Genomic DNA, 13,512 nt, shown 5'->3' with positions numbered 1-13,512 from the left:
AACCAGAAGTTTACTAAAGCAAAAGTTTATGCCATAGTAAACCAGAAGTTTACTAAGAGATAGCACATGACATGATAAACTTGAAGTTTTCATTTGCCATTTTTAAATGAGCTATTTGAGAATTCAGATAAGCATATACTAAAGAACTAGAAGATTCTTCAGGAATTCTCATGTGTTGCTTGTTCTCATAATGAATTGATTATACCAGCTAAAGTTGGGACTAAGACCCCTGATTCTGAAATATATAAAAGGTGAATATGGGCCCGTTCACCTATCATGTGAACCACTTATAGGTGCATATATGAGATGGTTACATGTGTAATTATTGTCAACCTGCAGTTTGGCATTTGGAATTGCTTTTCTCGATTAAGAGCATAATTTTCAGATTATGAAATCAAGACAGTTCATCTTGATAATGCTGGTTTATATCCAAGCTGGTTTAGCATTGAATACCTCCTATTAATGGCTAAACCATTGCTTATGAGAACAAAACTTCATGTGTTGGTCTAAGATTTTCTAAATTGCATATAGCAGCACTTGTATGCATCAGATCAACAATATATGATAAGTCCTCCCTTCACAATTGGTTTAGGATCAAAAACCAATTTTTTTTTATTTGACTAACTTATTCGCTTAGCAAGCAACTCCAAATCTTACTTGTAACTTTTTATTTTACGATCTTCCATTAATTATTAGGAAACTTTATTCATCCTTACACATCCTTTGGGGCCCATAATAGGTGTTTGGCCATAAAACTTTAATTTTCACTTGAACATGAATTTTGGAATTTTTTGAAAATTTAAAAAGTTTAAAAAATTATTTTTTAAATTTTTTATTTCAGATCACTTACAAAAATTTAAAAATAACCCAAAAGTATATTCATATCTAAACATAACTCTAATTTTCAATTATTATTTGCACTTGAATTTTTTTCTTAACTTTTTCCGAAATTTTATAATTCTTATGTCCAAATGCCCACTAAGTTACCCCATCTATTTCCTCATTTACTCGCTCTCTCATATAAGTTCGAAAATTTAAATTTAAAGAAAATAGGCAAAATGACTTCCTGGCCACTTAAACTTGTCGGGTTTTTTAAAGCCGATACATAAACTTATAACTTTCCCATTTGAACACTCGAACTCGTTTTTTTCATAACTAATAAACACATTTGACCATTGACCATGCCCATGTGGCGTCAGTTGGTCCTACTCAGCAGACCCGCGTGAGGAACACGACGCACATGAGCGTGAAACCCCCCTTCCCAACGCCCAATTGTACAAAATACCCCCTTCCTCCATTTTTAAAAATCTGAAGCTCCATTTTCAATTTTTTTTTTCATTTTTCAGACCGTGAAAATGGTGGAAAGTAGGGAAATTAGGAGGGCCTAATTCTGCAATGTTTTCTTCCATGTTTTCATTATGCATAGAAGAAGAGATTCTGGGGGATTTCAAGTTTCAATAAGGAGGGCCTTCAGATTCTCTCTGAAATTCCAAGCTAGAAAGACGACACACAACGGCATGCCGACAGTGATCTTCAAAACAAGAGACTACTATGTCATCATGGCGGCTCAATGTAAGAGGACAATTGTTGGTCGATTTCTGAAGACCCGACCCCGAATTATAGGCCAAGATTCTCTAAAAAATTCCCTTTGAAGGGATCTGCAAAAATTGGAATTTATGATAAATTAAATGTGTTTCTCAGCTTCACTGATAAAGATTACAATTTTATTCTATATAAGCGAGTGATTGAAATTGAAGGTCTGCAAACATACCCAAATTCTGCAAACATTGTAGGAAATTGGGCACTATCTTGTTAACTGTTGAATCTTTGAAATAAAAAAGCTGGAAGAAAAGAAGGAAAAGGAACGAAAGAGTAACATGGAAAAGGATCAAGCTAAGCCACCTGTGAAACAAAATAATGAAAAGCAGATAGCCATTGTTGATGAAGAAGAACGCTAAAGCAGTCAAAGAGAAGGAGTTGCTGCTTGACTTTTCGCGCCCTTACGTGTAAGACATCCATTGGTCATTTGCTGACTGGATGGACATGTATGCGTATGTGTAATACACGCGCACATCGTCAATGGTCAGATGTGTTTATTAGTTATGGAAAAAACGAGTTCGAGTGTTCAAATGGGAAAGTTATAAGTTTATGTATCGGCTTTAAAAAACCCGACAAGTTTAAGTTGCTAGGAAGCCATTTCGCCAAGAAAATACAAGACAAAAAAAAAATTAAATTAGAAAAAGAAAAAGAAAAAGAAAAAGAGAAAATCCAAATACTATTTGAAGAGAGAGAAAATAAGAAGAAGTTGGAAACGGGTAAGGTAAAAATACCAACAAGAGGAGCAGTACCCATAGAAACAACAAACGGAGACAACAACAACAACAACAATGGAAATGAAGAGAAAGAAGAAGAAAGGTAGGCCATCTTTATCAGATCTTTCCAAAAGGGAAATTAATAAATCCTCTGTTATTCGCCGTTCTTCTCGCCGGAACCCTAATTCAAATTCGAATTCTCCGCCACCGGAATTTGACGACGATGAGGATGAAAGGAAAGAGAAGAAAGTCAAGCTCGTTGTTCGTTTGCCCCAATCGAATAATAATCAACAACATTTGGATAATTCTTCTTCCAATTCAGATTCTGATTCCGAACCTGAAGAACGCGAAGCCTCTGTTATTAACACAAGTAAAATCAGCTCCGTTGATCTTAGATCTAACGACGTCGTTTCTGATCAGGTGCTCAATTTTCGTTTAAAGTTCAAGCTGAGTTATTTAATGTATTTCTATTTTGGGAAAAAGAAGAAGCTGGAGGGATTTTATTTTTGAGGTTTCTGTTTCTCGATGTGATTCTATAATTATTTTTTTTGGGAATTTGGCGCGTAAGTACAACGTTCCTTTTTTTTTTTTCATGACTTTCAAGATCTGCATTTTTTTTGACTCAGTCACCGACCCTTTATGCATTTTTATCTTCTATTTTTCTCCATAAAAAGTAGTAGTAATTTTTTCTATTTTAAAATTTTGAATTATGGTCTTTTCTTGTTTTGCTTCTTTTATTTGTTTTTCTCTGCAGTTTTTTTATTCTTTATGCTCAATCAAACTTTATAAGTGCAAACTAGATATGCATCAGTTTTTGGGAAAGTTGCAAGTTTTGTCCTTTTTAGTTAGTTTCAGTTGTTTGTGTATTTCACTTGTACTTGATGTGCTTTTTGTGGAGCTATTTAGCTCCATCATCAACTTCAAGGCGACCCCTTTACTGTAACTTTCAATTTTTATGTCCCATCTTTTAAATATACTCCAATTTAAGTTTATAATAATTGAGCTAACAACCATATGCTTGTGTTAAATTTTCAGGAAGAGAAGCTTTTGATAGCGACGGACACTGGACATGGTTCAATTCCAAGCCTTTTTTTTCCATTCTTCAAAATTGATGGAAAAGGAAAAAGAAATTGTTGGGAATTCTTAGTAAAGATTGGATTTTTATATATATCTAATTGCTGACAATTATTCTGTGGTCAGGGTCACCATTGGTGTCAGGCCCCACAACACCTTTGCCAGACAAAAAGTTGTTGGTGTTCATTCTTGACAGGCTTCAAAAGTATGTTTTTTCTACTTAAGTGGATATCTTTATATTTCTTGTACTTGGGCTGTTTTTTTTGGTTCCGTGGTACACTTAAGCATTAGTTTATTTCAATACTAAAATGCAGGAAGGATACTTATGGCGTATTCTCCGAGCCAGTTGATCCAAATGAGGTACATTTCTGTAGAGGTGAATTGTATGATGGTAATTATATCCTCTGTAGATATTGAAATAATTTATTTGCAGCTACCTGATTATCATGAGATTATTGAGCATCCAATGGATTTCGGAACCGTGAGGAAGAAACTTGATGGAGGACTCTACTCAAACCTGGAAGAGTTGGAGGTAAGTTACGGATTGCCACACTGGAATTTGTAGTCACAGTTCCTTGTATTTGGATTATAATGGATTCAGTTTGGATGAGACCTTTTATTGTCTACTGATATGAAGTACCTGCAAATGCAGCTTGAGCTGAGAACAGCACCCTTAACTTTCCTGTTAGTAGAATTTGATTCGGTTATCTTGAGTATTATTAAATGGTTGGTGAATTTGTTGAAAACCAAAGAAAAGTATAGTAGCTAAATGAGGAGTAAGGATCTTTTATATCTCAGTTCGATGTTGCACTGTTGTGGGCATAATATTTGGATTTTAAAGTTTTAGGGAAGAGTAGGAGTAGTGGGCATTTATTTTTAACATTTGTAATAGGAGAAGATGGAGGGCTAGGTGAGTTTTTATAAAGATACGGCAGAGATACTTATTTTTAGATTTTGATGGCTAAGTTTAGTGTCGCTCAGTGTTCTCTTAGAGCAGGAAAACTTTATTTTTTAGAGATTTTGTGTTTGTTGCGATGCCCTTGGTAAAAACTGAACCTGAATGAACTCGTTTCTTTTTCTTTCTCTTCATTTAGTTTTCTTTTCATCTTCAATAAAATTTTACCCTTATCTAAAAAGGAAAAAAAAAGGTCAAGAGAAAAGTATAAGAAGGTCAAATAACATGGCATATACACAAGTCTCAATGCAGGAAGTTTTGAAGTGTTTGGAAATTTATGTTGTAGTAAAAATAATTTCACATTCGCTGGATAAAGTAAAGTTCGTGTAGTTTATGCAGAGATCTTTTCATATTTCTTGTGTCATAGTCTCATTTGTGGTAATTGTCTCTTTCATTTTAAATATCATTCAGCTGTGATTTTGGTCGGTGCGGTGGGATTTTCTTCCTGTTTGCACCTCTCAAAAATTGCTATTGGAGTATAATTGAATATAACTCTGATCTCCAACATTATTGTAATTCATGTAGGTTGATGTTTTCTTGATATGCTCAAATGCAATGCAGTATAACGCCCCAGATACTGTTTACCACCGGCAGGTATCTTTAGCATCTCCCTAGCCCTTCTGTTATTTCTTCATTGTCTCCACTTTGTCCTTAACTCTTCCTTTTGTAGGCAAGAACCATTCAAGAGCTGGCAAGAAGAGATTTCGAAAACTTGAGGCATGAAGGAGAGGATGGCGAGCCTAAGGTAGTTCGTAGAGGTCGTCCTCCAGGCAAAAACCTAAAGAAGTCGGTTGAAAATTCACCTCTAGATCGTGTTTTCACTGAGATTTCTTCGGGTGCTACTCTTGCTAGTGGGGATGACAAAGCTATGGGATCTAATTCTTATAACGTAAGAAAGGGGCCTATGCCTTCAAAGTTTCATTCCTCTGATGCATTCTTGGCTCATCGCTCTCGTAATGGCGAAAGTTATTCTGAAACTGATTGGAATACTGAGTTTCCAGGTTTAAACCTAACACAGTCACTTCTCTACACCATTTTTTAATGAAAAACGACTAATTATCTTGTTTCGTGCAGCTAATATCTTGAGGGCTGACATGAAGTATGGAAAGAAACATTTTTCTATTGATGAGAACAGGCGGGACACATACCAGCAATTCCATCCTTCGGCTACTTGTAGTGAACCATCTCTCTTGTCGAATATTGACGGAGATATGAAACGGTTAATGGCTGTATGTACAGAGAGCTTACCTTGCTTCCTTTTTTTTTTCATGGCTGTCAATGAGAAGGGAATACAGGGCTGTATTCAAATTATTCATTTCTATTTCTGTTAAAACTTACATTTTAGGACTAAATTTAATGAGAACCAACTTACACAAAGATAAAGTTGTTGATGAAAATCAAGAAAGGCAGTACAATATTCTCTACATACTGTTCCATTCTATTTGTCTCATTTTTAGATTGCTTTTACATAGACTACGTTGCCATCGACATGTCGTGTTTCCATTACACTATATAGGATAGGTCTGGATAAGTTAAAACAACTTTAAAGATTCCAATACTTGATCTGGTGTGACAGGGTTTTGACCAATTTCTTACCTGATTTCTTATTGTTCTTTTGTGTCTCTGTTTTTCATCATCTACTATCCCTCCCCCCCCCCCCCAAATGAAAAGAAAATACTGCCCGCCAACCCAACCCTTATGCATGCTGAGATGTTACATTTGTCTTACTTTACCAAGACCAACAGTGTCATCTGATTATAATTACAGGTTGGTATTCACTTCGAGCAACATGCTTATGCGAGAAGCCTTACTAGATTTGCTGCAAATCTTGGGCCTGTTGTTTGGAAAGTGGCTTCTAAGAAGTTGGATCATATTTTGCCTGCTGGAGTAAAGTTTGGTCCTGGATGGGTGGGAGAAGGTGGAGGTCCAATAGAGCCATTGACTTCTTCAGCTGAGATCCAGAAATCATTGTTAGATAGCTCAGCAGCTGATCGCCATTCTAGTAGACCCGTTACACCGTCACCTCCTGGATTAAGTTCTGCTGTAATGTGCAAGCCTTCTGCCGAAATCTTTGAAGCTGTCAAGAGATTGAATAGTCAAAATGAGCTAACCAGACAGGGTTGTGGTGATGGGGGATTTTCGTGGGCAAATCCTGTGTCTACCTCCTGCCCAGCTCCGCAGAAAGCTCTTCTTCAGCCAAGAAACGGTTTCACTGACGTGTTTGGGCATGACTCGTCGCAGCAGGCGGAGCTGTCAAGGTTTTCCATGTGTAAAGGAGAGTCAGGCCTACAAGAGGCATCTAGGCCTAATCAAGTGCTCAGAACGCTTCCTGTAAGAGATAATCCATCTTTTCATTCTGCACTTTCTAACCATGTCACTTCAGCAGAAAATAAGTTGTTAGAAAGCTGGGCAACATTGTACTCTGGAAATTCATTACCACAAGGTAAAAATCCTGAATTTTGTACAGAACAGAATGGGAGGGTTTCCGGTGAATCATGGCCTGCATCTTTGGGTCAGCAGAGGAGCAAAATGTCAGTTCCCCCTGACCTGAATGTAAGAGTTCAGCCTCCGGGCTCCCCTAGCGCTAGTTTACAAATCGGTTCCTCACAGCAGCCAGATTTAGCGTTACAACTCTAATTTTTGTTTAGCCCTGTTGGTTGTGAACCAGAAAACACAGGTCGCTATGATTGACAGTGACCTGGAATGAGGGCTTCATTGTATTAGGAACTTGAGGAAAAAGTTTGTACAGATTATGTTTCCAATTTTTTAGAGTAACATGGGGGCTGCTCGCTCCTTTAAGACAGAAATTAGTCCTTGGTACATTTTTAATAGTTACAAATTGATACTCAGACGTTCACATTTAATTTGTTCATAAAGGAATCAAGTTTCCTTTTTTCTTTTTCTGTTGTCATTTACTGAATTATGTTACTCAAAATAGTAGTAGTAGTTTTTCTTGAGCTGAGCTTTTATCGCCTGGTATTCGAACATTGGCTCGAGGCATTTTCTCTACCCCCTTTTACCCTGACAAAGCAGGGACACCTTACGTTCTTCGGCTAACCTAGCCTCCTCCGTCCCTCGGGACCAACAAGGGGCAGTACAGGAATATTCACCTGTTGTCCATCGACTACGCCTTTCGGCCTGATTTTAGGCCCTGACTCACCCTCCGTGGCCGAACCTTGCGGAGGAACCCTTAAATTTTCGGGGCATTGGAGGAAACAACCTTTCTACCCAAATCCACATTATATTAAGTACATCCCTCCCTCACTCAATATATGGAAAACTTACTTAGAATTCACACTAAAATCAAATTATAATTAATTATAGTTAAGTGACATTTTTAAGGTTGCAATATATAGAGTAATTAAGCTAGCGTTTGAAATTAGTTTTAGTTGAAACTTGGAAAAAAGAGTTTTTGAAGTTGTGTTAAATAATAGTTTTTGAAAGTTGAAGTTGTGTTTGGAAATGCATTTTACTTGAAAAAATATTGAAGTTTTCTTAGTGGAAGAAAAAATTTCAAACTGGTCGAAACCAGTTTTTGGAACTTAATTTTTTTTTTTTTCAAAAATTGATCAAATTTCATGAACGTTTTCAATTTGTTTTTGAAAAAAATTGCCAAAATCTATATCCAAACACAACATAATTAACCAATGGTTAAGTGAGACAGATTAACAACAACAACAACAACAACCCAGTATAATCCCACTTAGTGGGGTCTGGGGAGGGTAGTGTGTACGCAGACCTTACTCCTACTCTAGGGTAGAGAGACTGTTTCCAAATAGACCCCGGCATCCTTCCCTCCAAGAACTTCCCACCTTGCTCTTGGGGAGACTCGAACTCACAACCTCTCGGTTAGAAGTGGGGGTTGCTTACCGTCAGAGCAACCCCTCTTGTCAATTAAGTGATATGTTAATTACAGACCAAGAAAAAAAAAAAAAAAAGAGACCTCAAGAAATACCATTCTGCAACTCCTATAACTTTGAATTCAAAAGAGATTACTAACCTAAACAGGAATGTTGGTAATTTAATCGAGTTCATCAACTTATACTCAAGTATGTTAACACATATTCCACCATTATTAATGTATTTAATTAATACTAATTACTATATATTCTTCAATTATAAAATCCCACCATCATTTTCATCATTAACAAACTATGGCCAGAAAAGTAATTCGCTCCAGCTTCCTTTACATTTTCACTTGCTTCCTCTTCTTCGCTACTTTCTATCACCATTTTCTTCGCCATGATTTCTCTGCATATCACAACGAAATTATTAATCCTCACAATACTACTATCAAATCCACCACACCCAATTTTCTTTTTCATGAAAATTTTTCTTCCCCTAATACCCCTTCTCGAAAATTTCCTATAATTCCCTCTGTTTCCATTCTCATGCCGGATTGGGAAGTCTACGTCATCGTTTCACCTGATTTTTCCCCTCTACAAACCCATTATAATAATTCTAGTTTTCTCTGTGTTTTTGATACCGGAGAGGAATCTCCGGTTGTTCCCGCCGGTGAGCTTCCATTTCCGGTCCGGTCCATTTTCAACTGCAAACTTCCTAGCCGGGCTCGTCGGAGATTGCCGTTTACGCAACCCATTTTGACGAGCTCTTCTGCTAATGTTTCTTATCGGAATTCACCTTCGCCGGAGCTGTTACGGTGGAGTTTTCTCGTCTACGACTCTCTCACAACCGATGACGATGTCGTTTTATTCGTTAAAGGGTTAAATAATCATCAAGGCATTAACAGAGAACCCACAGAATTCACCTGTATTTTCGGCGACGGCGTTAAAACCGCCGTGACAAGTTCAGTACAAGAAGTTTTCCGTTGTAAACGGCCGGATTTCGCCGTTAATATGCCAATCAAAGTGTCAATTGAAATTGTAGGACCCACTCCTATTGTGGTCCCTACAGTAGCCTATTATTCGCCACAACGGAAACTTGCTAGCCCTGAAAAAGCTAACCTCTGTTTTTGCACTATGGTGTACAACGTGGCTAAATTCTTAAGAGAATGGGTTTTATACCATTCTAAAATTGGAGTTGAGAAATTTATATTATATGATAATGGAAGTGATGATGATTTAGCTCCAGTTGTTGAAGAGCTAGTTGAAGATGGCTATAATGTGCAAACTTATTTTTGGCTATGGCCAAAAACGCAAGAAGCTGGTTTTTCCCATAGTGCCATTTTTGCTAAGGATTCATGCTCATGGATTATGTACATTGATGTAGATGAATTTGTGTACTCTCCATCTTGGTCAAATTTAACTCAACCATCACAATTACTATTACCTTCTATATTACTGAATTCAGAAGGACTCAGTGTAATCGCACAAGTGGGGTCTAGAAAATCGACCGAGAAAAATGTTGCACAAATTAGCATTCCTTGTTATGAATTTGGACCGTCGAAACAGAAGGTACATCCAGTAAAGGGAGTGGTACAAGGGTATAATTGTAGGAGGAAAATGGAGAATAGGCACAAGTCTATAGTATTTTTGGATGCTGTAGATTATTCTTTGCTTAATGTGATACATCATTTTAAGTTGAAGCCAGGGTACAATGTGAAGAAATTGAATGTTGTTGAGATGGTGGTGAATCATTATAAGTATCAAGCTTGGCCTGAATTTAAGGCTAAATTTAGGAGAAGGGTGTCAGCTTATGTTGTGGATTGGACTAAACCATTGAACCTTGGTTCGAATGATCGAACCCCCGGGTTAGGGTATAGTCCAGTTGAGCCAAAAGGATGGCAGAGGAAGTTCTGTGAGGTATATGATAATGGTTTAAAAGATTTGACATGGAGATGGTTTGCAGTTGAATCCCTTGCTCCATCTGAGTACAGTTTGCCTTGGCAAAGATGAACCATATGGGGAATCGACGAATGCAGCGAACAATATTACTAGTGGATTGAGTTGTTACAATACGTCTTGTCTAGCTATGACTTTAGAATTTACCAGATAGAAGGTAGCAGAGAACTGTAATATTTCTTTGATTCAAATTGAGATTTTCTTTGATTCTTAATTTTTTTCTCTGCAATTTTTGTTCTTTTGATTCTTTTAGTGTAGGTTGATATATATTTGTTTAGATGTAGTTAGTGGGATAGATAGGAGAGACCACTTGTTCTTGAATTCTTCAAGAGCATAAGATTAATGTTAGATTGCTATAATGTAGTATATATCTCTCTTGAGCCGAGGGTTAATCGAAAACAGCCTCTCTATCTTTTAAAGATATGGATAGTCTACGTATACACTACTCTTTTTAAATCATACTTGTGAGATTATACTAAACTAGTATTGGTACTCGAGCAATGCGCGGACACAAAATATATCAAATTGTAATTTGAGTTATTAGAATGATGTGCAAAGAATCTTGAAATATAAACTTTTCAAATAAAAATTATATGTAATCATTAAATATTAATTAATTATTGTGGCGCTTATGTTCTCTTGAGCCGAGGGTCTACTGAAAACAGTCTTTCTATCCTCACAAAGTAGGAGTAAGGTCTGCATACACACTACCCTCCCCAGATCCTACGGTGTGGGATAATACTAGGTATGTTGTTGTTGTTGTTGTTGTTGTTGTTGTTGTTGTTGTTGTTGTTGTTGTTGTATTTACTATTAATTAAGAAGCAAGACATGAAATTATTTCTCGGAGTGGACAACTTGTTTTTTTCTATATTTGTAACAACTCAGCCCCTTGATTTTAGTACTTGCATTTTATTTTGCTGTCAAATAGTAAAGAATACAAAACATATCATATAATGATCTGCCTTGTTTGACCACATTAGATTTCATATTATTTGAACAAAATTCTTACTATTACTTTATTTTATCTCAAAATCAAATAAGTCTTATTCATCACATTTCTATACAAATTCCTTTTTCTTTTGTTCTTTATTTATAGTTATTATATTATTCATTGTTTACTATTATTATACTATTATACGATCTTTTATTAGCTTACCAGTTGTCTTAATGTCTTGCTTATCCTTTTAATAGTCATCAATAAATATAAATTCTTCTATTCTTGAAATTTAATGTATTTTTACACTTTTATCCTCTTACTCTAAACTCTTTTATCATTTAAATCTATCACTAATATTCTTAAGTAATATTTAATTATTTAATTTATTTATCTTAAATTAACTTAAAGTATAAGTATCCTCACACTATCTCTATTTTTGTTTATATACATTCTCTTCCCTACTACAAAATTTTAATTAGTTTTTTACATCAATGTTTTACCTATAACCAAAAATAATATCACATTTTATTTTAACCTTTAAGTCTAAAATTTTAATACAAAACCTCTTTGATTATTATGTTCCAAATTCTATTTAGTCTTCTTATAATTATATTTTGTATTACATGCACTTGAATTTTCTCTCTTTTATATTTAAGATACAAATTTAATTTTTAATTTCCTTCAGTAAAATTACTTGTATTAGACATTTAATTTGTATTTTAAAATTTTAATTTATTCTCAGATTCTTATTTTTTTTTAATAAGACTTCAATTTCGCGGTCTTATCCGTATTTGAGCGTTCTTATCATAATTTTTCCATTAATGAGATTTAACTGGGTATTTTTCCATTATTATTATTTTACCGGGATTTTAAAAACTTCTGATCTCAAATTGAAATAATCTTTTCTTTTTAATTATAATATTTAAATTTTAAATATTTTTAATTTTGCTATTATGTTATCTAATATGTAGTATTATCAGGTTTTATGTAGTTTTTCATTAACTTGTCACTTTATTTAATATTGTTATCTATTACTATCCTTTAATATAATATAAATAGATATTTAAGTTTTTAAATCTTGAAATATATATTTATGTCATTAAAAAATATTTCTCTCTATTATTTTTTAAAATTTATTAGTCATATTTTTAGGTATTTTATATTTACTTTATTTTGTTTTCTAAACTAATTATTTATAAATAATTTCACATTATCTCTAACATATTTTCATTATTAATATTTTTAATTTATATTTTATCTATTAGACTTGAGTTATGTGGCCTTATCCACATTGTGACTTATTTATCATTAAAAAAAACTTTCTCATCGCAATTTAAATAAGTTTTATCATTAGTTTTTCTTTGATTTTTTTCTTTATTTGAACCTTATTTTTGCTATTATATTATTCAAATTAAATATTATTATATTGTCATGTTGCTTTTCATTTGCTTGTTTAAATTTAGTTTATCCATTCCTATCAAACCCATTCTAATATAATACAGATAAAAACTAAAAATTATTTCAATAGTAACTTTAACACACTCGAGGAGCCCGATTGGTAGCATGGGGTACGCACGACGATGAAGGTGATGGGATCAATCTGCGCGTGATCTTTGAAATGTTACAAGCTAAACAGGTGGCGATAGCCCAGTAACAGAACCAAAGACGTGCCCCCAGCAGAGTTGAGACCGAGCCATCCTGGGAAAACACCCGAAGAAATGAACGAACCTCGGAAAGTCCATGTGAAGTTGAACCCGGAACCAATCCCTAAATTATTTATATATATAATTCAAGTATGTTTATGCTTCTATTTTTTAAATTAAACCGCATTTAAAAAAAAATATGTTATGCTTTCCAACTTAAACTACTGCACTCAAGTCGTATATTAATTATAAAAAAAATATATTTTCTTAGAATTGTACTTTGGGTAAAACTCTCATACTATATACAGGGAGAAACTTATAATTCATGGGACACATTGTAGCACGTATACCAAGGCAATTTATCTCTGTTATTCAAATTTTTGTTCATCAGTTCTTCATAAGTGCAAGATCGGGATCGAAGGTAGGTTCTTCATTAAGCCATTAACCGAGCCCGGGATCACTCTTATCATTGGTTTGACCATTTATTACGCCTTTCACTTACTTAATCTAACACCATTAATCGCTTGTATTGAATTAAACCACATATCTTTAAAATTACATATAAATTCAATTATTATCCGTTTTTAAGGTTAAACAGTTTGGCGCCCACCGTGGGGCTAAGAATAATACTGGCAATTTGATACAAATTTTTGTAACATACTCTGCTATACGCTAATTTTTTGAGATTTTAATTTCAGATAAATTTAAGAATATCAAACTTTCAATCTGCTCACTTGAACATTGATGATGAGTGTGGACACCATGGCGAGAACAATAATATATAGTGCCC

At 34.7% G+C, this 13,512-nt stretch overlaps 2 protein-coding genes across 2 annotated transcripts; both read left to right on the top strand.

The window, feature by feature from the left end:
• The first annotated feature begins 2,306 nt into the window (after positions 1-2,306).
• LOC104216828 (uncharacterized) lies at positions 2,307-7,240 on the top strand. The gene is made up of 9 exons (XM_009766959.2): positions 2,307-2,732; positions 3,348-3,384; positions 3,513-3,591; positions 3,701-3,746; positions 3,820-3,918; positions 4,867-4,935; positions 5,012-5,342; positions 5,416-5,570; positions 6,109-7,240. Exons 1-9 carry the CDS (start codon positions 2,388-2,390, stop codon positions 6,976-6,978), a joined length of 2,031 nt encoding a protein of 676 aa, XP_009765261.1. The 5' UTR covers positions 2,307-2,387; the 3' UTR covers positions 6,979-7,240.
• A 1,259-nt stretch (positions 7,241-8,499) lies between these two features.
• LOC104216827 (glycosyltransferase family 92 protein Os08g0121900) lies at positions 8,500-10,356 on the top strand. The gene has a single exon (XM_009766958.2). It carries the CDS (start codon positions 8,733-8,735, stop codon positions 10,194-10,196), a length of 1,464 nt encoding a protein of 487 aa, XP_009765260.1. The 5' UTR covers positions 8,500-8,732; the 3' UTR covers positions 10,197-10,356.
• Positions 10,357-13,512: the final 3,156 nt, after the last annotated feature.

This window comes from Nicotiana sylvestris, chromosome 4 (genome assembly GCF_000393655.2).
Source record: "Nicotiana sylvestris chromosome 4, ASM39365v2, whole genome shotgun sequence".
Taxonomy (NCBI): domain Eukaryota; kingdom Viridiplantae; phylum Streptophyta; class Magnoliopsida; order Solanales; family Solanaceae; genus Nicotiana; species Nicotiana sylvestris.
Note: the sequence above shows the minus strand (reverse complement) of the source record. Positions and strands in the feature narration are given on the sequence as shown.